The sequence below is a fragment of the Sabethes cyaneus genome, chromosome 1, assembly GCF_943734655.1.
Source record: "Sabethes cyaneus chromosome 1, idSabCyanKW18_F2, whole genome shotgun sequence".
NCBI lineage: Eukaryota > Metazoa > Arthropoda > Insecta > Diptera > Culicidae > Sabethes > Sabethes cyaneus.
Window position 1 is genome coordinate 168,215,758 of NC_071353.1, and position 27,226 is coordinate 168,242,983.

General features: G+C 40.9%; 1 protein-coding gene across 1 annotated transcript in view; it reads right to left on the reverse strand.

The window, feature by feature from the left end:
* The window catches only part of LOC128732418 (glutamate receptor ionotropic, kainate 2), a gene marked incomplete at its 5' end in the record, with an annotated part of 161,264 nt that overhangs the window by 77,131 nt on the left and 56,907 nt on the right, over positions 1–27,226 (reverse strand). The window contains 2 exons of the mRNA XM_053825665.1: positions 6,014–6,171; positions 7,569–7,658. Of these exons, the coding sequence (XP_053681640.1) occupies positions 6,014–6,171; positions 7,569–7,658 (248 nt within the window). The remainder of the gene's footprint in view (positions 1–6,013; positions 6,172–7,568; positions 7,659–27,226) is intronic.

Here is a 27,226-nt window from a genome sequence, read left to right on the forward strand (position 1 = left end):
GAATTAATTCGAATACATGCAAAGGATTTCAGAACATGAAAACAATATGATTTGCATGTCTGTATTCTAGTGCCATAGATGTCCTCTAATGGCACCCTTGCCTCTGTACTTGCTGTAAGAACAGCCTCATTTCCATCCCAAGGGAGACGTGATGAGGTACCTACATGTATTTGCAATACAGAAGCAACAGTTACTATCGAGTAATTTTTGATCATTTCTCCCATCGAATCCACTAGGAGACCGAGTATCAAACTGTTCACACGGTCAAAAATGTGGAAGTGTGTGAGAGAAATGATGTATAATTTGAACCAAGTAACAACCCTCTCGTTGGATGCAAGGGCGACTCAAACACTCAACTTAAATCGCTCTTCCCTCCAACGGAAAAATTATCACCGGGCAAACTTGTATATGAATACTCATATTGGCGAAGCATTGTGGTAACCGCCACAGAACAGCATTTGCGCTTTCTCTATATGAAATCACCAAAAGACACAGCGGACAGAACAAGTCTGCTCACTTTGATCGATCAGCTGACAAATATGAGAAGATCACCCAGCATGAATCTGTCGCACGACGTCGGATCGGACAAACGCAAACAAATGTTTCGCATGTGTCGACCGAACGTTCGTGCGACAACTCCTACCGGGCAGTGGCACACTCACTGCTATTTGTGAAGCTGCCCATATGACTCAATGCCATATTGTATAAACGTATTGAGTTTTATCGAACCAGAACGTACGCGTTATCGTTCTCAAGACAGTACGAACACAAGAGAGTTGTCTCACCACCCATCCACTAGTAGACGCAAGGAAGCGCCATACCAAGGTATGGAGCAGTAGTAACAGTGAGAGCACTTTTCCCCCCTGATAGAAACTGCCCGATAAGAATCATCCGACCGAACAATTCTTAGCGGGAGGCTTCGTTGCCAGAGGGGAAAGGAGCGGGAGACAGATGCACACTAATCCAGAGCGGTAGCTGAGCTGAGCCTTCGCGTCGCCCGAGAGAATCGCGCATCTATCTTTGTGCGTACCACACCACTAATACGTGGTACAACAGCAACTTTGCCGATGAGATTGTTTTTTATTTCTCTGCTAGCCCAATGAGACTGAGTGCAAATGCGCCTGAGTGGCTCATATAGGGGTGTTCAAGAAACAGTACAAAACGATCACTTACATGTCATAATTTATTTATGATGAATGTCCGTCGGAACATGACGGATAATAATTTACCTGATTTGGTCCTTGGAGGGGCAGATATACTTACTATCCTGCGATAATTTTATAAACCTCGCCCCTGTTTATTTCCATTTAGGAAGACTTTCCGTTCCGAGCAATTATCCCTGGGTGAACGGAGAATCCGCACTGATGTGTACGTAAACAGATGTGCCACCTACTTACTACAGCTGTGGCGCGCCGTTCCATATATTTACACCAGCACGATCTTCGATTCACTAAATAAATTTGCCCCTACGGTTGGATTTCTCCAATAGAAAGAAACCCTATGCACAAAAAAAAAATTGCCTCGGTTTCTTCACTTGCACTCTCTGTGCTTTAAGCCTCATCACTTGATTGAGAGATGTGCGAGAGGCACTAACACTACAAAAACTGTGACTTGCGGCAATTGAGGGAAACACTAAGAACACAATATAAGCTCCGCACATATGGCGGTACCTATAGTTTAATAGAAATCAGGTAATTCTGATTCTATTTTGGAGCGCATCACGATTACACAATGAACGCGCGATATTTTCAGATTATGTTGTCGCGAACACTCGGCATGCCACAATTCCTTGCCTTCGCGATTCACTACACATCTAAAACGGGCGATGCGGACCGCACGTCCGCATCCTACGAGCTCTCAGCTCAAACTCCTCCAGTTTCAACACTTTAGCAGCACTATTTGGCTTTGATATAAGCGCAACGATCCGCAAGCAACGAATTCGTAGATGATTAGTGATAATTGTGTGCTTTAATCTTCTTCTTCTATTTATATAAAAGGCTTATGTCTGTACCGAAAACCAGGTCTCTGACAGAGTGTCATAAGAGGCTTATCGGTTACTAAAAACAGGTCCCTGATAGGACGTCATGCTTTCGTAGCAATGGGTTATATTCTCAGTCACCTCACTGGTCGACTGCTGGACCGCTCGATTACTCAACTGGTTGACTAAACTGCTCGACTGGACCGGTCGATTAGAATGCTCGATTTGATTGCTCGATTGGACTGCTAAACTGTACGATTCGACTGCTCGACTCAACTGCTTGATTGGACAGATCGACTTGACTGCTTGACTGAACAGCTCAATTTAACTGCTCGAGAGGACTACTTGATTTAACTTCTCGATTCGACTGCTTGACATATTTGCTTGACTTACTACTCGACCTGACTGCTCGTCTTAACTGCACGATTGAACTGCTCGACTGGACTGTTCGATTCGACTGCTCGATTGGACTGCTTCACTGTACAGCATGATTCATCTGCTCAACTAGACTGCTCGAATTGACTGTTCGATTCGACGCTCGACTCGACTGCTCGAATGAACTGCTTCACTCAACTGCTCGATTGGACTATTTGAATCGGCTGCTCGACTCAACTGCTCAACCCGATTGCTCGATTCAACTACTCGACTAGACTACTTGATTTGAATGCTCGACTCAACTGACAGCTTGATTCCACAGCTCGACTAGACTACTCGACTTAGCCATTCAACCCGACTGCTCGACTTAACTGTTTGATTCGACAGCTCGACTTAACTGCTCAATTGAACTGCTCGAGTGGACTACTCGACTCGACTTCTCGACTCAGCTGCTCGACTCAACTGCTCGACTCAACTGCTCGACTCAACTGCTCGACTCAACTGCTCGACTTAACCGCTTGACCCGACTGCTTAACTAAACCATTCGATTCGACTGCTCGACTCAAGTGCTCGACTAGACTACTCGATCCAACTGCTCGACTAGACTGCTCGATTTAACTGTTCGACTTTACTGTTCGACTCGACTACTCGATCCAACTGCTTGACTCGATTGCTTGATTCGACTGCTCGACTCGCCTGTTCAACTCGATTGCTTGTCCAGATATCATATGCTCGAGGTTAAATAAGACCGGACCAAGTCGCAAAATTTAAAAAAATTAGTTAACGTTAGCAAACGATCAAGAATTTTCTTTGCAACATTTTACTCTAATCAGGCTATATAAATGTTGCAAACAGCCAGAGTTAGAAGCTGATTTCGAATGGTTCGTACACCTCCGCCACTCTCCGCTTTCCGTTTGTACTCCGCCAAAAATAGTTCGCAACACCTTTCGTTCCAATACGACAAGTGCACGTACGTCTTCTGTAAGCAAAGTTACTGTCTCAAGTTTGTAGAGGTCTACCGGTCTGATTAGCGTTAGCGTACATCGTCAGCTTTGTGTGGCGGCGTATGCTCCTTGATCGAAGCGTCTTGCGGAAGGAAAAGTAGGCTCAACTTCCAACTTGAATGCGTCGTTGAATCTCCTTACTCGTGTTATTGTCGGCGGTGACCAGAGATTCCAAATATACGAATTCATCAACCACTTCCAGTTCATCGCTGTCAATAGTCACTGTCCGTGGAGGGCTGACGTTACTTTCTCTGGAGCCTCTTCCTACCATAGATTTGGTTTTCGGCGTATTGATTTGTAGCACAATTTCCCAAGCCTCCGTTTTTTTTATCTGGCATAGATTACCTCGGCTGTCCTAACGTTTCTAGTAACGACATCGCAGTCGTCTGCCAAGGCTAGGAGTTGACTACTCTTGATGAAGATCGTTCCTCTCGTTTCGATGCCCGCTCGCCGGATCACACCTTCAGTAGCGATATTGAATAACATACAGGACAGTACGTTTCCTGGCTCAACTCTCTGTGCAATCCGAAGCGACTCGAGAGTGCTCCCGAAACACGCACGTAGCACATCACTCGCTCCAGGGTAGCTTACCCAAGTAACAATGTGAGTTTTATTGTACTCTTATGGCGGTTTTCATGACCAATTTTGGTCTTAAATTCCGTCATAAGAGTGTAATAAAACCCAAATTGTTACTTGGGTAGCGTCAGTTTGTCCGGAAAACCGTACTCGTGAAGCTCAGTTCCAGCTCAGTTTCAGTTCAGTTTCAGTTCAGTTTCAGTTCAGTTTCAGTTCAGTTTTAGTTCAGTTTCAGTTCAGTTTCAGTTCAGTTTCAGTTCAGTTTCAGTTCAGTTTCAGTTCAGTCTCAGTTCAGTTTCAGTTCAGTTCTGTTTCAGTTCAGTTTCAATTCAGTTTCAGTTCAGTTGCTGTTAAATTTTAGTTCAGTTTCAGTACTGTTCCAGTTCAAGTTCAGTTCAATTTCAGTTTAGTTTTAGTTCAGTTTGAGTTCCGTTTCAGTTTAGTTTCAGTTCAGTTTCAGTTCAGTTTCAGTTCAGTTTCAGTTCAGTTTCAGTTCAGTTTCAGTTCAGATTCAGTTCAATACCACTTCGGATTCAGTTCAGTTTCAGCTTAGGTCAGTTTCGGTTCAGTTACAGTTCCAGTTCAGTTTCAGTTTAGTTTTGAGTTCAGTTTCAGTTCAGTTTTAATTTAGTTTCAGTTCGTTTCAGTTCAGTTTCTGTTCGGTTTCAGTTTAGTTTCAATTAACTTTTAGTCCAGTTTCAAATAAGTTACAATTTAGTTTCAGTTCGGCTTCTATTCAGTATCAGTTAAGTTTTGAGTTCAGTTTCAGTCCAGTTCCAATTCAGTTTCAGTTCAGTTTCAGTTCAGTTTCAGTTCAGTTTCAGTTCAGTTTCGGTTCCGTTTCAGTTCAGTTTCAGTTCAGTTTCAGTTCAGTTTCAGTTCAGTTTCAGTTCAGTTTCAGTTCAGTTTCAGTTCAGTTTCAGTTCAGTTTCAGTTCAGTTTCAGTTCAGTTTCAGTTAAGTTTCAGTTAAGTTTCAGTTAAGTTTCAGTCCAGTTTCTGTTAAATTTTAGGTCAGTTTCAGTACTGTTCCAGTTCAAGTTCAGTTCAATTTCAGTTCAGTTTCAGTTCAGTTTCAGTTCAGTTTCAGTTCAGTTTCAGTTCAGTTTCAGTTCAGTTTCAGTTCAGTTTCAGTTCAGTTTCAGTTCAGTTTCAGTTCAGTTTCAGTTCAGATTCAGTTAGGTTATAGTTAAGTTTCAGTTGAGTTTCAGTTGAGTTTCAGTTGAGTTTCAGTTGAGTTTCAGTTCAGTTTCAGTTTAGTTTTAGTTTAGTTTCAGTTCAGTTTTAGTTCAGTTTCAGTTCAGTTTGCAATCTTCGCTGACATTTTTTTTGCGAATTTGTCTGTTTTTAGAACAGAAAAGCTAAAGAATCGGAAATGTTACATGTAAAACTTAAGAGTCCAAGCTTCCCATCCATCATTCACCGGTATAAATACCGGTTACTTTTTACGATTATGACGCAACACAAAACAGACCCGCTCGCAGTCACTATCTCCCTACAGCAACAAGCCAAGGCAGCATTTCATCAAAAATTCCCTTTCTCCGAGCCGGTAACCGATACGATCTAAATCATCACGGAGCCATAAAATCTGGGCCGAAATGAATAGGAAATTTCCTGCCGGTCGGTTGTGGCTCCATGTGAAATGCGACCGAGCTAAAATCAACCGAAAGCCGATTTCCAGAGCCCCCGCAGGCTCGAATCGGGAAAGCGCAGATTTATGCCTAAACCCCAACTCAGACAGACCGACAGGGAGGAGATCGCTGGATCAGCCAATAAAGCCAACCTAAAGTGCACGAAGTTAATCTCGGATGTCAGCGCAGGCAGGTGGGAATTACCGGAAGATATTCACGGGAAAAAGCACCCCTTTTTACTTTCCGAGGCTCTGAGCTACAGTGTTAAAGGTGAGGTTTATTATTATTACCGTAGAAGTAAAACCGCAACACACCGTCGGAGACGGTGCGCCGCGTCTTTTTAGGCTTCTGCAGCCCACGGCTGATGAATAATAACAGGGGGAATTACGCTCACTTCAAAGGGGCTTTGATTTGATTTTTTCTTCTGTCGACTTTCCAGCTAGATACTTACCGATAATCGCCGGAATCGCTCAGCTGTCGGACGGTGATGGGATACTCGGCCAGTCCGTGCGCCTTCAGCAGTTCCTGCATCCGAACGAGGCCTTCGTTCGTCTCGTAGATGATGGTGAACGATTTCCAGCCCCAGGCCGCCACCAGGTCCACGTAGGCCTGTAAACGAAATTCCAAAAACGAAAACAAGTAATGGAGTTGGTCAGGCTTGCTTTCGCAGAATAAATAATTGTTTTGTAAGCTACTGTACTGTACTGTACTGTACTGTTGTTTGCAATTTGACTCTCCCGAGAAATATTATCCGCTTATAGCGTTTACATCGATTCCGGTCAATCAAGGGCGGTGGGTGGGATGATGGGGGAATATTTTCCGATGGGAGTTTTTTTTCTCGTTGTTGTTGTTGTTGTTGATGATGCGGAGGCAGCATTAAGGAAGCTTATCATGCCCTAGAAGGCGGACAGGGAGAAAAATCAGATTACCACCAAACCGCTCGGAGTTATCGGATGGTATCGGATAGCAAAGTTTGAGGTTAAGCTGAGAATCTGTGGAAACAAGTACATTAAGGCATCGTTGTTTTTTGTACCAGTAATTTTTTCCGATTGACCAGTGCCAATCGGGATTGTTTTTACCGGATTACTGCAGCTAGTTTTGAAACTATGATTTATTGATGAGAAATCTCGTTCGATAGAAATTGGTTTTATCATTAATCATCCTGTGCGCTCGCTCGTTGCTGATGTAGATCGAACGTACGAAAATGCCGGTTTCCCAGAACCGAACAACACATTCGGAAACCAAATAAACCAAATCAGCTAGGTACCTAGCTAGAGCCAATTTGCTATTCCGCAAAAGTTCGGAACACCTTTACCGATGTTGCAACCTTCGAGCGAGAGCTGGTGAAGTTCGTTCGTTTATTTGCTTCCTCCCAGTCGATTGTTCAAGCGAGAAAACTATAAATTCAATTACGGTATTCTATTCCGTCGAATAGAACCGATGGCTTTTGGCAACGATACGAATCCGAACCAACCGGTGAAGCGGGAGTTCCGATAGACGAACAAGAAGAAGAAGAAGCAGTTCAGTTCGGTTGTTCCGGTGCCCCCCCGGGCACCGAGCTTTCCCGCACTTGCTACGGACTTTTACACATCGAAATGTAGCAAAGATTTGCTCTAACGAAGCGTATTACTTACTCAGGAGGATTGATTTATGATATGAATCCCGGCTTGCCTCCTCCGGAGGGAAACTTTCGGAAAGTATCGATTTATAGCCAACCTCCCACCAAAATCACATTGTTTGCACACAACAACCCTCGAGTAACTAATGGCAACCGAAACCTGACTGTCAAAATTTTCCAACACAGAAAATGAGGTTTATTTTGGAAACTGGAAGATTGATGCCTTTTTCTCATGACCTACTACGCTACTTCATACGGGTTTTCCCAAGCTTTCCCATCCATATCTGTAGTTTGCTCAACAACAGAATGAACGATTGGTTGGATTGGAAAGCAACACAAATCACTGAACTTGACAAGTGATTACGAGGCAACCGTCAGCTTAACTTACCTTCGAAAGGGTGCTCGGATGAGGGTACAGATTCACCAGGCAACTTTCCCGTCTGAGCCGGTAGTCCCAGCGCGTCTCCAGATGGGGAATCTGCGGGTGAGAAGGAGAGCAACAGCAAGGGAAGTCGTTATTTGCCGATAGTAGCATGTATGATGATGATGGGGGTTGTTTAATTTTATAAAGAGTTTTCGATCGTTCAGGACAGTATAACTCAGTCGGTGTAAGTTTCAATCAAAATAGCTTTTCCTTAGAATGTTTAAAACGAAACAGACCCGTCTGTTTCCCAGCTTTTACAGTTTGAAATGATGCTGTCTAACAATGCACTATGGTCCAGAAAGCCAAATTAGGTGGAAAAAATTGTTTACTCAGTAGTCGTTGATTTTAGACTATTTAAGTCTTAGCAACATACTCTTGATTTAGGATGGCGCTTTTTTTGGCATGAGCTATTTTAGGGTGACCCTTAAATTAACCAAGATCCAGAAATTATCTTCAAAACGAAACAAGATAGAGCGATATTCACTGCAGCAATTTCATAGCTTGAAATATTTTGAGTAATATTGTAGAAGACGAAATCCTTCTATCTCAAACCGTTTCCATATTAGGGCGATTTTCCTGAGTCAAGTTAGGGTGACCCTGCTATTTTGCGATTTTTCTCCATAACTTTTTTATTTTGCATTTCTCGCAAAACACTTCTTCAGATGACTTTTGAAGCTCAATAAGACGCAACTTTTGGTGAAAAAAGAAATTGGCTATCTATTTTACTTCTACACTTATATTAAATTTTATGATAAAAATAGGTCGTTTTTAAATGTTAGTATCTCAGAAAGGTGCAAGCAGAATTAAAATCGGTTGATTGCGTTTGAAAGATCGTGATTTTTTGTGCATAATATCAAAAAATTGGAGAGTGGATTTTTGTCTATCTCAAATAAATCAACTTTGAATATGTGTGGTTTTAACATATTTAAGTATATAAAAGTAAACGAGTTGCGCCATAACTCCGGAAGGCCTTGACTGTTCTTGATTAAACTTAGCGTACATGTTTCTTGACATAAGTAAATCAGTACAGGGGGTTGACAAAAGCGGGGTGGTCGCTGAAAATGGGAGCGGGAGGTACAAATAAGTAAAAGTGGCAGTAATTATATTGCATTTAAACCGTTAGAAGTTGTGTTAGTGGTCCAAATCTAACAGAGAATGTATAAACTTAACCTCATGTTTGTTGACTTGAACTTTATAATGAGGTTAGACATTAAAAACGGTAGACTTTCCAATAAACAGAGGGAATGGTAGACAAAGTAATGAAATCATATGTGTTTCATAGTATCATGGAGTGGAACTACCGAATGAGACGTTTAAATAGTTTTCTACCCGCGACGAAGATTTCCGTGATTCCCACCTCCCCTTTTATCAGAGGCCACCATTCTTTTGTATTTCAGCCACTTGGACATTTGTTTTCGATAAGGTTGAAAATCACAGGCGAGCGTGTGTGAAAAATATAGCATCCAAAGCGTTTTTCACTGACGCAAGCCTACGCCAAACAACTGCTGGCACTGTGTGCATACATTCTGCGTTCGTTCGTTTTTTATTTGTTAACGGAGACTTTAAATCATTAGATTCATTCGTCTCCGATATACATTCTGCTACCTGCACACTCGCGAGTGTACAGCCTCATATTAACTTTCTACACATCCCGCCAGCGAATCCAAAGCTCACGAGCTGTATATAGGTCGTAAGCACGAGCGGCACACTAGGATGTATGGATACGGATTTTACTTTTCTTCTTCATTTTACACCCTCGCTTACACATGCGTGTAAGTGTGCGGGCCAATGCGAGCGATGATAGGTATCAACTACTGGGTTGCAATGACGAGCGTAAGCAACGACCGTAGCTGATAACTAAATAGCAAAGCATTGCAAAGCCTAGGTGCTACATTCTGTTATCGAAACTTGACCTTCTGTTTTTTATACGACAGACTTTGCAGCCAGCTGTTAGAGTGCAGGACAACTGCAGGGCCAGTTGCTACGATCCTGTTAACTCTAACAGCCTCTCCCAGTCGGGATTCGAACATATGACGACTGGATTATTAGACCAGCATCATACCTCGAGGCCAACTGGGAGGTGATAACTAAATACACTATGGCAAAAACTTGTCGCAGTGCATGAGAATATCAGAAAAGAAATCCGAAAGAAATGCTCATGCATATGTGTTCGTTAGAAGAAAATCGTGAGAGAAATTGGACCACGCGAATGCGGTCTTCACAACACTACGTTTCAGTTTGCAAATTCTTATAATACAAAAAACAAAGCTTTTTTCCTCATTTAGACATATCTACCCCTTCCCTTGATTAGCTCTTCTCGGTCAGCGGCCCTTTTGTCTACAGCAACGTGTACGTCTCTCCGAAGATAATGAAAGAGACACAAAGTCTTCCTTATATTGTTCTACTTCCGTAGTTGTGACCCTCCCATCTTTTCACACGCTCTTCATCTTATCTCCCAGCCACTTGTACAACTTCTAACAGACCAAATGCAAGATATTATTATTATTATTATTCTATATTTGAGAGGTTTTCAGCCTGTGGCTGGTTCGCCCCTTAATGCAAGATGATCGCAGCCACTTTTACTTATTTGTACCTCCTGCTCCCATTTTCAGCGACCACCCCGCTTTTGTCAACCCCCTGTACTGATTTACTTATGTCAAGAAACATGTACGCTAAGTTTAATCAAGAACAGTCAAGGCCTTCCGGAGTTATGGCGCAACTCGTTTACTTTTATATACTTAAATATGTTAAAACCACACATATTCAAAGTTGATTTATTTGAGATAGACAAAAATCCACTCTCCAATTTTTTGATATTATGCACAAAAAATCACGATCTTTCAAACGCAATCAACCGATTTTAATTCTGCTTGCACCTTTCTGAGATACTAACATTTAAAAACGACCTATTTTTATCATAAAATTTAATATAAGTGTAGAAGTAAAATAGATAGCCAATTTCTTTTTTCACCAAAAGTTGCGTCTTATTGAGCTTCAAAAGTCATCTGAAGAAGTGTTTTGCGAGAAATGCAAAATAAAAAAGTTATGGAGAAAAATCGCAAAATAGCAGGGTCACCCTAACTTGACTCAGGAAAATCGCCCTAATATGGAAACGGTTCGAGATAGAAGGATTTCGTCTTCTACAATATTACTCAAAATATTTCAAGCTATGAAATTGCTGCAGTGAATAACGCTCTATCTTGTTTCGTTTTGAAGATAATTTCTGGATCTTGGTTAATTTAAGGGTCACCCTAAAATAGCTCATGCCAAAAAAAGCGCCATCCTAAATCAAGATGATGTTGCTAAGACGTAAATAGTCTAAAATCAACGACTACTGAGTAAACAATTTTTTCCACCTAATTTGGCTTTCTGGACCACAGTGCAATGTAGACTAATTTGTACTTTAGGTTTACTTCAAAACGGATATGAACCACCTTTTGTTCCGTTTTTCTCCTTTTCTGTTCCATTTTCTTGGTTTTCGCTCTAATATTCCTTCCGTTTTCCCTCTTTTTCATTTTTTCTTATTTGCAGTCCTATTTTTCACATGTTTTTCACACACATTTTGTTATTTTCTTTTTCGTTTTCCGTCTTTTCTTTACTTTTTTCACTTTTTTTTGTTTTTAATTGTCGACTTCTCGTTTTTCCTTTTCGATGCTCCATTTTTCGTATTTTCCTCTCACGTTGTACCTTTTTTCGTCTTTTTCTGTCCCCTTTTTCTGTTTTTGCCCATCTTTCTTCATCGTCTATATCCCGTTTGACCTCTCTGTCCTGTTTTCTTCGTTACTTTTCTTCTTTTCAAGTTTGATTTCTCCTGTAATATCCTTCGCATTCCCTTGATTGTCACATTTGTCCTTCTTTTTCTCTCTCGTTTTTCCTTTTTCTCTTTTTTACTGACCCGTTTTTCGCCATTCATTTTACTTCATTTTCCAGTACCTTTTTTCTTTTCAGTCCCGTTCCGACTTTTTCCTTTTTTATGGTGGCGGCTTTCGATAATTTCGCTTTCAACTCCCGTATTTTCTCGTAGGACGTAGAAGAATAGAAGGTAATGAGCAACAAAACAGACATTAACAGAAGAGGGAGAACGGAACAGACGAAAGCAAAAAACGAAGAGGTAGAAAAAGAGTTCGAAAACCACAAAAGAAAAAAAACGAGTCTGAAAAAGAGGAAAACCGGACCTGAAGATGATGGAAAATGAAAGATATAAGGCGAAAAACGGAACAGAGAAAAATTAGGCGCACTATGGGAAAGGCAAAGAGAAAGGAAAGGAGAAAAGAAAAATAGAAAGAGAAAACAGCGGACAGAAAAAAGGTAAAACCCATTTTGCTGTTCCGGTTTTTCCATTACCGTATATTCTCGTAGAACAGGAAAAGACGATAATGAATAAAGAAAACGTCAAACAAAAACAGAACGGAACAGAAATGGCGGCAAACCACAGAAGTTGATAGAAGAGGAAGAACGCAAAAGACGAAGATGAAAACCGGGCGGGGGGATGTGGTAGGGTTAGAAAAAGAGTTGAAAAACAACAAAACGAACAAACAAAAAACGGCATCGAAAGAAAAGAAAAAAATCGAAACGGGACAGAAAACCGAGAATGGAAAACAGGAAAGACGGACCCGAAGACGATAGAAAACGGAACAACGAAGAACAATTAGACGCGCTATGGGATAGGACAGGAAGAGAAAAAAGAAACAGGGAGAAGAAAAAAAGTAAAACGAGAGAAAGAAAGAAGGAAAAGGAGACAAGAAAAGGAAAACACAACATACAGAACCAGGGAAAACAACTGGAGAAGAGAGAGAAAAGGAGGAAAGCTCGTGAAGAACACGAGTAAAGATATTCTGTCACGTGTCCAGTTTTCTTTCCACCCTTTTGTGTTCCGTTTTCATTTGTTTCTCAATTTTTCTTTGCTTTTCCTGAGCCTTTTTCCGTTCTCGTTTCACCATTTTTTTGCTCCGGTATTTTCTCTTAGCAAACTTAGGAAACTAAAATAATGAAGAGAGAAAATGAAAACGGAAGACAGAAGGGAGAAAACGGCAAACAAAAACAGAACGTGACAGAAAAAGTGGCACAGACGTTGACAGAAGAACAGACGGAACAGACGAAAACGAAAACCGAGAGGGGTGGAATGGAAGAAAAAAGAGTTCAAGGAGAGGAGCTGGCGAAAACGAAAAATGAGATAGAAAAGAACAAAAATTAGGACAGAATTAGTGAAAAATGGAAAAGAAATAAAGAATGTGACAGAAAAAAGGACTATAAAAGGAACTTACATATAGGACTTTACAGGAAGAACGGTGTGTGGCATATGGAAGCAAAGATAGCAAATTACGAAAACGAAAAACGGGATAGAAAAACTGTCAAAAAGCGTAACGGGACCAAAAAACAGATCTGTTATAGAAAAACACGAGCCTTAAAACGAAGAAAAAAGGAAGGAATGAGACGGAAGCGGAACAGAGAATCGGGACTCTGGAAAAGGACGCACTACAAGACAGAAAAGGGAACAGCGGATGAGAATGAGAATGAAATGAGATAGAGAAAGAGGAAAAACGAAGAAAAAACTAAAGAAAAAAGCAAAGCGAAACCGAAAACAAGGCAAAAGCATGAAGGAAACGAAGAAAACGAGAACAAAATAAATAGAAAAGCAAAAAAGTGGGTTAGAAAGGGAGAATACAGGAGCAGGATAATGAAGAAATAAGAACTGATAAAGAAAAAAATGGTGAAAAAAATTGAAACAGACAAGAGGAATAAAATGGAAAAGAAAACAGAACGTTACAGAAAAGGATGAAAAGTTTCGGAAAGCGGAAGAAAGAAACAGACGAAGACGGAAAACGGGAAAGGAGACGAAACCCGGGACCGAAAAAAAGTAAAATAGGGGCAGAACAAAGGGACATCATGACGTTAGAAAAGAGCGAAAAAACGTAACAGGAGACAAGAAAGGCAATGAGAAACAGCAAACAACAGAACCTAAAAGGGAAAAGAAGAAAAGCGAAAGAAAAACTCTCATGTAAAAGCTCAAAAATCTGTTTAATCTGTGTAATTTGGCGAAAATATGCATTCTATGCATACGGTTTCTATACAGGCGATATCTTTCAAATATCTGTTAAACACAGAATAATCTGTGCATGTGGCAACCCTGAAAGCGAGACATAAAGGGAAAATGTGATCAAAATTGAACAAACGGTCAGAAAAAAATGAAAAATATGAGAGTTTTTCTCTCCTAAATCTGTCATAAAAAAAGAAAAACGACAAAAAAACGGATATACTCAGACAGGACAGGGTGAATATAAAACAAAACAGTAAATGAAGAGAAAAGAGGAAAAACGAGACAAAATACAAGGACAGTTTACGGCAAAAGATGGAGAACACCGGAAAAAAGAATGGGAAAATGGGAAGAGAAGAAGGAAAAAGCATAGAGAAGACGAGAAAAAATTGAGACAATAGAACGTATGAATAAAGCACAATTTAATCATGGTTTCCTTAAAAAACGCTCAACGGTAACGAATTTGGCAGAATTTGTCTCGAGAACTGCGCAATGGATGATGGATGGTTATCAGGTGGATACAATCTACACGGATATGTCGAAGGAGTTTGATGTAACTAATATAGATGCGATTACAGCTGTGTTACCAAAATATGGAATAGGCGGAAAGAATCTGCAGTGAATAGACGATTATTTAAGAAACCGATCGCAATATGTCAAAATTGATAAAAGCAAATCAATGTCGTATCCCGTTTGGTCTGGTGTACCCCAAGGGAGCCATCTGGGACCTTTACTTTTCGTAACTATCATGAACGAGCTTCCGGAACTACTTCCCGATGCTTACGTCCTAATTTATGCCGACGATGTTAAGATTTTTCTCCCAGTAAAATGCATGAAAGATTGTCGCATACTTCAAGATAGCGTCGATCGGGTCGTCGGCTTTTGCGAAATGTTTGGTCTCAAAGTGAATACAACGAAGTGCAGCGTGGTTTCGTTCACTCGAAAACCAAACAAATTGTTGTCTGAGTATCTAATAGAAGGTGCCGTAATTCCTAGAAAGGATTGTGTATGTGATCTTGGAGTAGAAATAGATAATGAGCTCAACTTTTTTCGTCATGTGGAAAAGATAGCAGCAAAGGCAAATTCACTGTTCGGTTTAATCAAACGCCTTAGTGGAGATCTGAATGACCCGTATACTATCATTACTCTATACAATTCCTTAGTACGCAGTGGTATTGAATACGCGAGCATAATTTGGCAACCATGCTATGAAGTGCATAAGAAACGAGTCGAACGAATTCAGAAAAAAATTATACGCTATGCCCTTCGGAATTTAGGATGGTCTGGAGAGATGCCCGATTACAAGTCGTTATGCATGTTGATTGGAACGGAAAGCTTAGAGAGCAGACGACGTACCACAGATGCTCTTTTCCTAAAGGATCTACTCAGCGGCAGGTATAACTCGCCATATCTGTTGAGTCAGATAACCGTGTACGATAGACGTTCTTCGTGGAGACGGGTTAGGCCTTTCCAATTGACAAATAGAGTCCAAAACTATGCTAGAAACGAACCAGTATACAGAATGATGTCCATATTTAATAATTGTCGAGATATTGTTAATGTTCAAATGACAAAGCAGCAAATTAAGTTTAGTTTTAGATTGTTTTATGTAAATTTTATGTGATAATTAATTAGTTTTAATGATGATAACGGGCGAAGCCTATCAATCAGTTAATCAATAAATAAATAAATAAATAAATAAATAAATAAATAAATAAATAAATAAATAAATAAATAAATAAATAAATAAATAAATAAATAAATAAATAAATAAATAAATAAATAAATAAATAAATAAATAAATAAATAAATAAATAAATAAATAAATAAATAAATAAATAAATAAATAAATTTCTACCTGCAGTGAAACAATGAAATAGTAAACACGGGACTGAAAAATAAGAAAATGAAAAAAGGACAACCGAAGGAAAGTGAGCGCAAAAACCGAGAAAATGGTACAGAAAAGTAGAGAAAATGGTTCGAAAGACAAGTAAAACGTATGAGAAAGTAAAACGAAACCTGTCAATCCTAATTTCAAGTCAAACTTCGTGTCTGATTTCGTGTCCATGTTCGGTTTGAAGTAAATCTTCTAGTTCAAATTAGTCCAAATTCAAGTATTATTTAATGTCCTATATCAAATCCGATTTGAAGGCCAATTCCAACTCTAATTGCTAGTCCAACTTTAACGTTGTTTTAAATTCCAATTGTACCACAACTTAGTTGGTTTCGAGGTACGATGCTGGTTTGACTAGCCAGTCGTCGTATGTTCAAATCTCGGATAGGCGGTGCTGCTAGATAGAGCCAGTAGGCTTGATGCACAAGCCCCGTAACTGTTCTGTACTCTAATAGCCTGCTGTGAAGTCTGTCGATAAAGAAGGGTCAAGTCTTAAAAGGACGTTTAAGTCCAAGGCTTTGTTTTTTCACCAGAAGGTCCAGGAGTTTTCAACCTAATCGGCCGGTTTTTTTTATGATTAGTACCGTCATCCGGGGTGAGATTGTGCCAAAAAAGCATATATTTTTGTTCTTTAGCTCAGTATACACACAATTTAGGAACTAAGTTGATTTCAAACCTGTCAACATATACTAAATTGTTCAATTAACAACTACCGTAGAGATGGTTTAGTTACAATGAAACCTAATTTTACTGGAAGTGCATGAACTTTGGCACAATCTCACTCCTTCTAGGGGTGAGATAAAGTTAGGCTAAAACCCTAAACAGTGAACATTAGCATGTTTATAAACAATACACTTAAATATCAGTATAAAGTAGTTCACATGGGGCCATCCATGAACTAAGTGGACTATTAGGGGCAGGGGGTCGGCCAAAACCAACGCATCATACAAAAAGTATGGACGGAAATAACCCGGAGAGGTCTGAAATAACTAAAAATGAGTTCGTAGTCAATGGACAGCCTTTATATAGCCAGTAGCGTTTCTAGGGTTAACAAGGGGGAGATATATGAAAGGGTGTATCCTAAGGGGGCATACCCATTTGATCATTTAACAAAAGTAACCATTACTTCGTTCGAGAACCTGCGGCCGCAGAACATGTGGCCTATCCCACCCCCTCCCCCTCCTTAAAACTGGCAGTTTATACACGGTATAATATATTCGTCTTATATATTAGAGTGTTTATTCAAAGCATCTGAAATTTCCAGAGAAAAAGTAAAAATTAGTTTAAATTATTTAGCAGACCTATGATACTGTTTGCTCCAAAATGGATGATGCAATCTAATCTGTCAAAAAATTGTGTTCAATAGTAAAGAATGTAAGTGTACTGGTGTATACTGACGCATTTTTGTTGTGTATGTGAAATCCACAAATTGAATCGATCATTATGGCTTGGCACAATCTCACCCCCGTGAAGCTCGAAAAGTACAAAGTTTCGAAAAACATTATTTTCGTAATCAAAACTTATCCAACGCATAATAACCTTTCAATACATTGTAAATGATTAGTTTATATACCTTTAAAATATCAAGTTGATGCGATTTCTTGTTTGGGTCGGTTTATGCGGGACATTTTTTACAAGCTTTATTTCCGTGTATTTTTAATCGCGAACTTTGAAGCCCTGTTTAGGCTAAATAGTTTGCTAATATTATCTGTGTTCCATACTAAGTTATGAATAAATATGTTATGTTCATCATCATTTTGAATTTAGGTCACCAGTTTCTATAGATATAATAAATTTTCACAAATAAACATTTTTGGTTTTTGGCACAATCTCACCCCGGATGGCGGTACCTCGAAATAGTGGACCCCTCGATCGCCAAGGGGCCTAAGAGTTTCAAGAAAAGTTGAATTGGGAGCAAACCTTGAGATCTATAGCATGTGATATTTCATAAATTTGCCATGAAACAACAAACAAATGGCCCGGTTCTGTAAAGAAGAAGAACAGGGCTCTGAAATGGAGTAAAAATTAATTGTTTCGTTTATTTATTGCCATTACACATGTAATTTGGTGAATGTTCCTTATAGCATTTTTTCTCAGCTTTCCGTGGGTGGTCTCAAAATTAAAACCAGTTGGGGGGATCATGATAAAAACGGCTAATTTTGATAAAATCCAATATGGTGGCCAAACCCAAGATGGCCGTTGATTTTTTTCCACTTTGTTTATAAACCCTATCTCTCCTCTTTACAAAACCGTGTCGTTTGTAGCTGTTTCATAGCAAATTTTGGAAATATCACAATAAAATGATATGAAAATTGTGAGCCTTGCTACAAATAACTGGTTGTTTTATTCAGTTAATGCCAGTGCACACCTAATTTTATGAATGTTCTTGTAGCATTTTTTCTCAGCTTTCCAATGGTGTACTTAAAATGAAAATCAGTTGGGGGGCTCATGGCGAAAACGGCGATTTTTTGATAAAATCCAATATGGCGACCAAAGCCAAGATGGCCGCCAAAAAATTTTTTACTCCCTCTGCAAACCCTGTTCTTCTTCTTTACAGAACTGGGCCATTTGTTAGTTGTTTCATGGCAAATTTATGAAATATCACATGATATAGATCTCCACTCAAGGTTTGCTCAAAATTCAACTTTTTTTTTAAACTGTTAGGCCCCTTGGCGGACGAGGGGTGCACTATTTCGAGGTTTTTTCAACCAATTAGGCGCAAAAGTACGAATATTTGAAGACCTCGTGTCCGTAGTGGCCCCGTCTCAGCGAGAATTACTCAGAGAAAGCTAAAGAAGGAACATGAGATAAAAGAAGAAAAACGATAAAAAGGAAGATAAAGAGCGGAAAAAGCGGGAGGGGGTTATTAGTAGTTACGCTTAACAAGTAGTCGTTGTGACTCCTGCCTTTTGTCCAATGCTGGAAGGTGCATGGGTCGAACCAAGCTATAATCTGAGATTATAACCGGATTCGAACAAACTAAAATACTAATACACTCAAGTCGCTTTTTACGCGAAGGATACGTCCTCGTAAATCAAAACCGCGTGAATTTCAAAAACCGCGTAAATTCCGAAAACCGCGTAAAAAACCGCGCAAATTCCGAAAACCGCGTAAAATAGACCACGCAAATTCCGAAAACCGCGTAGAAAAAACCGCATAAATTCCGAAAACCGCGTAAATTCCAAAAACCGCGTGACAGAAAAGGTGTAAAAGCAGGACATAACAAGAAGAAGAACGGAACAGACGACAACGATAAACGAAATAGAAAAGGAGTTAAAAGCGAAAATAGACGAAAATTGGGAAACAAAGACCGGTAAATGAGGAGAAAGAAAACACAGTAAGAGGATATAGTAGAAAAAAAGGAGAAATGAAAGAGAAATAGAGATAAATTGAGATAAGAGAGCGAATGCGGAACAGAAAACCATAGAACCCAAAATGAAAAAAAATCCGATAGAAGAAACGAGGAAAAGGGGGAAAAAGGTCTAACGTATCTTTTGCCCAAAAAACCGTAAATGTTTTCAATGTTTTTTAAAAAATATGAGCTTCAGCATATTATTTTTTTAGCGAAGGTTCATTAGATTATCCTTCATTTGATAATCAAAAGTAAGCTTGACCTTCATTCTAGTCTTCTTGTTGCCCTTTTTCCGGTGTTGCCCTTTTTAGCCTTTTCTCTAGCCTTCTTTTAGGCCTTCTTCTGGTTTTGTTTCTGATTTTCTTGCAGTCTTGTTGCTAGTCTTCTTTCAGGCCTAGACTTCTTCATAGCGTTCATTCTGGACACCTTTCTGCCTTCTTTGTGGTCGTGATTCTGGTCTTCTTCTAGCCTTCTTTCTGGCTTTCCTTGGGACCTTCCGTTTGGTTCTTCTGGATTTCGGTATGGTTTTTTCGGGCCTTCTTTTGAGTCTTTTTTATGGCCTTACCTTGACTTTTGGGTGGGTGATCTTCTCTCTGACCTTCTATCTGGCTTTCATTAGCTCTTTTATGAGCTCCATTCTGGACCTCTTTCTGCCTTCTTTATGGCGCTCTCCCTTTGTGGCCTTCTCTGTGGCCTTCTTTCTTGTGTTCTTCTGGCATATTTTCAGACTTTCTATATAAACTTCTTTCTAGCCTTCTTTTTAATCTTATCTTGGCCTTGTTCCTGGTTTTCTTTCTGCCTTCTCTACGGCGTTCTTTCTGATCATTTTCGCTTTGAACTTCTCTCTGGTCGTTTATCTAATCTTCTGTCTGGGTTTCTTTCAGGCCTTCTTGAAATTTTTAATCCTTTTTCATCTGCCTTTTTCATGGTATTCTATCCACTCTCCACAGAACCCAAAATGAAAAAAAAAATCCGATAGAAGAAACGAGGAAAAGGGGAAAAGGTCTAACGGGATATAAAAGAAGAACGATGGGACAAAAAACCGGAAAATGGGACAGAAAACGATGAAAAGGGAAACAGGACAAACGGAAGGGAAAAAGACAAAAACAAGTAATACAAAAGAAAAATGAAGAGTAAATAGAAAAAAGGAAAAAGCCAAACGCAAGATTAACGTAACAAAAGAAAGGAAAAAACAAGGCTTGAAAAAAGTAAAAGTGTAACAGTAACTGTAGAGCACGAAGATTGAGAATGAAAGGCGATAAAAGGAGTTAGAACGAGTGAGGAACATGAGAAAAAACTGGATGGAAAATAAAAAAAAAATGGGACAGGAGACAAAGAAAAAAGGAACAATGAAACAGAAAACACGGGGCAGAAAATGGAAAACGTGAGTAAAAGAGGAACACCGGAAAGAAAGTTTGTGCACTCACAAACCAAGAAAGCGGTACAAAAAAGGAGAAAATTCGCAACAAAAAGTGAAAAAAGCGGGACCGGAAAAGAGAAAAATCGGAACTGAAAAGAAGTAAAAAGTGTGAGAGAATAAAACAAAAATTGTCAATCCTAATTTCAAGTAAAACTTTGTTTCTCTGTCCGGTTTGAAGTAAAACTTCTAGTTCAAATAAGTCCAACTTGAAGTCTAATTTAAATCCAATTCCAAGTCTAGTCCAAATTACTCCAAATCCAATTGCTGGTTCAATATGAAGTAAAGCTTCACGCCCAAATTAGTCCAAATTCAAGTTTAATTTAATGTTCTATGCCAACTCTGATTTGAAGTCCAATTTCACCTCTAATTTCTACTCCAATTTCAACCTCGATTTTAGATCCAATTGCATCCGACAACAGTCACGACAACGGGAGTTTTCAACCTAGTAGAAATAGGCTCGTAACCCTACGATTATTCCGGCTTTCCGGGCCACAACATTCTTCTGAAAGGTCGGGTGTCCCACCTTTTGTTTATGTCTGATCACGCTAGTGGTGGTTTCTACCTAACAATAGGAGTCTATCGCTTGCCAGCTTTAGCCTCGTTCTGGTTAGTCCCGAAAAATGTGCGATACAAATTGGATGGAAATAAAGTCATGACAGGCGGTGGGTGGTAGGTATGCAAAGGTAGGTCTATTTGGCATTTTCCACCAATCCACCGGAGGTGGTTAGGTGCCAGTGCACAATGGCAAATAAGAGGGAACCGGTGATGATGGCTATGTGGAAGATAATGATGCTGGAGAATGCCAGCTGCACATTTTGCACGCTCAAGACGGAAGACGGGACGGGTTCATGGTGCACTTTGATGATAATGTATGAGTTTTCTCTGCGAAATGTGCTGCGGTTTTCCAACACAAGCTGTACGAAACCCAACCCAACCAGTTTCGTGCGTGCTAGTTAAACAAAGCAGGCGGTTTCGTCCTAATAAGCTTTGAGTTTCTCAAAACTCATATATGAAGATGATGGCGTAAAGATTGTCAGGCAGGCAGAGAATAATTGAGTTGACTTATAGAGTGTTTACTCGTGTCAAATTAAATGTGGAAGAGTTTTTAGTGCTATAACGGTTCTTCTTTTGACGTTGATGATGACAGTGGAAGATTTATTGTGCCTCATAGCACAACAAGATTTACGAAGCATCTTTAGTCATTCTTTTTAATTCAAGGAAAGCCACCAGAATGCCTTCAACAGACACGTGGGACATTTCCAATATGCTACGGCTGAATAACTGTTTCGATTCGAACCCGGACTAGAATGAGACCATTTTTACAATAAGTCAACTGAATTCGCTTCCGGCTGCAAACCTCGAATGGTACTGAGCTGAAATAAAACAGGAAATATTTTATGCAATTATTTCCGTTCGTACTGCTTCATGTGGTAAGTTTTATGGCATAGGGCCGTTTTCATGGCCTTTCGAGAGGAGCAAGCAGCATCTGGTTGAGACCATTACAGATCGGAAGCGTTCTTAATTCTAAGCTCCACCGCTGGTGGGGGGCAGCTGCAATTGTAGGAAAAACGGCACGACTATTCTTTCCCATAATCGTACCGAAGGACGGAGGTTGAATGCACAAGCAGCGCCACAGATGGGCTGGTTTTCCAGAACCAGGAGCAAGTAGAAGTGGATACGAATGTGATATTTTATTAATAATGGAACGAACCTAATTAATTTATGACTGGTTTTCTAAGCTGAAGTTTGAAAGCCATGGAAACGTTCCTTTCAAGAACATCAATGCCTACTGTACTTCGTTGAATGGATACGCAACCAACCAGTCTTTATCAAAACTGCTTTATCGACATTCTTCACAGATTTCTACTGCATTGTGTACAAACTGCCCGGTGCCATCAGATTGATGGCACACATAGATGGAGAAACTTCCAAACTGACTCAATCATAGACACGGAGCAAAAGTTTCGCCAACCTCAGCCTGAGCAGCTTCTTCCAGCTCACTTAAAAAACTTTTCATTTGCCAAAGTCAAAGTTTATCGCACGATCCCGATTGTTCGTTCCCACCACCACAGGGGAAAACGGTACAATATTTATCAAACGAAATGACTTAATAGCTTGATTAGCTCACCGAAGCGAGTACCTTACCTCTACTTACCTCCAGCCTATGGAGCCTTTATCGGAGGCAGTTTCAACAAAGTCCTCCCACGGCTTCCGAAGCGATCAATCAGTTGAGAAGTTTTGTGTGCTGGCCGCCGCCGCAGGGAATGTGTCGGCGCTAATCAGTAACTACTGGAGGAAGTGTCTAATTTTTGCATTGCTTCCGACTTTTCAGCACGGCAATCAACTGCTGCTGGCTAGTAAGATGAAAAGTCTTTCATCTTGGCCTTCAGAAAGGTTAGAAGTTTTGATTTGTTTGAAGCGTTGGGCTTAATGGTGCGGACAATAAATTCGAAGAAAACTTTACTTCTAGAGGTCAAGCTCTGATTAAGTGAAGAAGTTTTTATGAGGTTTTGATTCAATCATGATGCAATTATAATAAGATTAATTGTTGACTGATTCGACAATCCATAGCGTATGAATCTGTGAAGAAATCCCAGCAGGTTCTGTCTGGCGCAATACACTATCTCGGCAGTGTTACGTTGCGCTACCGTCACGAGATGAACAGTTCGGTGCTGCATTGTATCGGCAATCATCGGTATCGTCTAGATTCAAGCCGCGTTCAACAACCTTACTGCTGATCACAATCAGTCGTCTGCAGTTGGTTAACAAGTAAGACTTGGGCGTTTCTTTGGGTCTGTAAAATAGGTTTCACACTATTCATTATTCAGGTTTTCGTGAAAGAATCGCCCAAGAAAGCCGGGACTGCGCGTGAAAAAGTGTTACGTTGATACGACGTAAGGTAGGGTTTTGTTTTTTCTAGTTAGAAGAACAGAAATCGGGCACTGACCTTCGTCAGCGTCTCCACCGCGATTGAATGGGGAGTGTGTCGTTTTATCTGTCCCGTGGCAGGTGGGCTGCCAACAGTGTGAGTGTGTGATTGCATTTGTTTCGAGCCTTCCGATGAAAGACTTGGTCACCACACACGGTCAACATAATTGAAAAAGAAAAAACTCAGATGCTCCGAACTCAGAATATAACGGGAACGCTTCGATGCAACCATAGCTGAATTAAAAGAAAGCGTTCCGTACGACCCATTTATCCACTCATGGTAATCAAAACAGTTTTGTAAGGTCATAAACCGAAATGATTCGGTACGATCATTGTTCATCAAAGTGTATGGTTCGGTACGACCATAGATGGAAGTACACGGCTCGGTAGTTAAATGAACATGGATCGGTAATCATTCTCCAAAACAAGACTTTATTCAGGACGAAGATACTTGATTATGATGTAGTTTTACTGGTTTAAGCTCTTGATTTATTTAGATTATTGACAAAAAAACCGGTTGATCCATTTTAAAGCGGTTTTAATGCTGCATTGGTTTCTGAAAATTACTAATGTATTTAATAAATGGCATCGAACTATTTTTTTTTCTTTTCGCCGCATTCAGTATGCCGGGATGTAAATATGTATGAGCCTTCAGAGTAAAGCGCTAGGACATCCGTCCGTTTTCGTCAGGTACACCTAACCAGGTACCAGTAAATTGCGCTCTTTATGGTGTAGATTTAAAACGAATTTCGGTATTGCAAAGGATTTGAACAATGCAAGTGCTGGTAATTGCGTCAGACTGGCGTTCTGACACAAACTTTGTCCCACTTTCGTCAGGAAGAGCCATCTTTAAGGTTTCGTTTGCTTAGCAGGTGCATGTCAAGGGCGACTTTTATCCCCAAATAAATATAATATTTAGTAGTTGAAGATCGGAAGTCCGAAATTGAAGATAAAAATCTGACATTCGAAAATTCAAAATAGGCTAGATATTTGGACACTACGGCATAAAACGACCAATTTGAAGCCCCGAAAGCACCGATAGCTACCCAGCTAGCCTTTTAATATGTATACTATCTGACCCGACAAACTTCGTATTGCCACAAATTAAACTGTGGTGTACATACATCGTGAATCTCGGATGACCTTTGTCACAATCTGGAGTTTCTGGAGAGTTCATGGGTGTTTTAATATACAAATTTTCCTCACAATAAAGTAGAAAACAACTCCCCCAACTTCTAGAGTTATGAGAAAATTCGTATTTCATTTGTATAGGAGCCCCCTCACCATAGAAAAAAAATTGCCTACAAAAACACCCACATGTAAATTTTTATTCCATTTGCTTGATTTGTTCTCGCGTTATGCAGAAATTTGTGTTTCATTTGTATGGGATCCCCCCCTCTTAGTGGTGGGAGGGGTCTCTCACCATCATAACAACCTTCCCTGGCCCCAAAAATCCCTATATGCAAATTTTCGCTCCGATTGGCTCAGTAGATTTCGATTCTACAGACAGACAGACAGACAGACAGACAGACAGACAGACAGACAGACAGACAGACAGACAGACAGACAGACAGACAGACAGACAGACAGACAGACAGACAGACAGACAGACAGACAGACAGACAGACAGACAGACAGACAGACAGACAGACAGACAGACAGACAGACAGACAGACAGACAGACAGACAGACAGACAGACAGACAGACAGACAGACAGACAGACAGACAGACAGACAGACAGACAGACAGACAGACAGACAGACAGACAGACAGACAGACAGACAGACAGACAGACAGACAGACAGACAGACAGACAGACAGACAGACAGACAGACAGACAGACAGACAGACAGACAGACAGACAGACAGACAGACAGACAGACAGACAGACAGACAGACAGACAGACAGACAGACAGACAGACAGACAGACAGACAGACAGACAGACAGACAGACAGACAGACAGACAGACAGACAGACAGACAGACAGACAGACAGACAGACAGACAGACAGACAGACAGACAGACAGACAGACAGACAGACAGACAGACAGACAGACAGACAGACAGACAGACAGACAGACAGACAGACAGACAGACAGACAGACAGACAGACAGACAGACAGACAGACAGACAGACAGACAGACAGACAGACAGACAGACAGACAGACAGACAGACAGACAGACAGACAGACAGACAGACAGACAGACAGACAGACAGACAGACAGACAGACAGACAGACAGACAGACAGACAGACAGACAGACAGACAGACAGACAGACAGACAGACAGACAGACAGACAGACAGACAGACAGACAGACAGACAGACAGACAGACAGACAGACAGACAGACAGACAGACAGACAGACAGACAGACAGACAGACAGACAGACAGACAGACAGACAGACAGACAGACAGACAGACAGACAGACAGACAGACAGACAGACAGACAGACAGACAGACAGACAGACAGACAGACAGACAGACAGACAGACAGACAGACAGACAGACAGACAGACAGACAGACAGACAGACAGACAGACAGACAGACAGACAGACAGACAGACAGACAGACAGACAGACAGACAGACAGACAGACAGACAGACAGACAGACAGACAGACAGACAGACAGACAGACAGACAGACAGACAGACAGACAGACAGACAGACAGACAGACAGACAGACAGACAGACAGACAGACAGACAGACAGACAGACAGACAGACAGACAGACAGACAGACAGACAGACAGACAGACAGACAGACAGACAGACAGACAGACAGACAGACAGACAGACAGACAGACAGACAGACAGACAGACAGACAGACAGACAGACAGACAGACAGACAGACAGACAGACAGACAGACAGACAGACAGACAGACAGACAGACAGACAGACAGACAGACAGACAGACAGACAGACAGACAGACAGACAGACAGACAGACAGACAGACAGACAGACAGACAGACAGACAGACAGACAGACAGACAGACAGACAGACAGACAGACAGACAGACAGACAGACAGACAGACAGACAGACAGACAGACAGACAGACAGACAGACAGACAGACAGACAGACAGACAGACAGACAGACAGACAGACAGACAGACAGACAGACAGACAGACAGACAGACAGACAGACAGACAGACAGACAGACAGACAGACAGACAGACAGACAGACAGACAGACAGACAGACAGACAGACAGACAGACAGACAGACAGACAGACAGACAGACAGACAGACAGACAGACAGACAGACAGACAGACAGACAGACAGACAGACAGACAGACAGACAGACAGACAGACAGACAGACAGACAGACAGACAGACAGACAGACAGACAGACAGACAGACAGACAGACAGACAGACAGACAGACAGACAGACAGACAGACAGACAGACAGACAGACAGACAGACAGACAGACAGACAGACAGACAGACAGACAGACAGACAGACAGACAGACAGACAGACAGACAGACAGACAGACAGACAGACAGACAGACAGACAGACAGACAGACAGACAGACAGACAGACAGACAGACAGACAGACAGACAGACAGACAGACAGACAGACAGACAGACAGACAGACAGACAGACAGACAGACAGACAGACAGACAGACAGACAGACAGACAGACAGACAGACAGACAGACAGACAGACAGACAGACAGACAGACAGACAGACAGACAGACAGACAGACAGACAGACAGACAGACAGACAGACAGACAGACAGACAGACAGACAGACAGACAGACAGACAGACAGACAGACAGACAGACAGACAGACAGACAGACAGACAGACAGACAGACAGACAGACAGACAGACAGACAGACAGACAGACAGACAGACTCACAGCTACGTATCGCACGAGAAAATACCTATACCTATCTTGAGTTAATACTGAGGTCGCATGTTGCGGTTTGTTTGACTCAGAAGCTGGTCGCTTTCCTGTGTGTCCGAAACACTC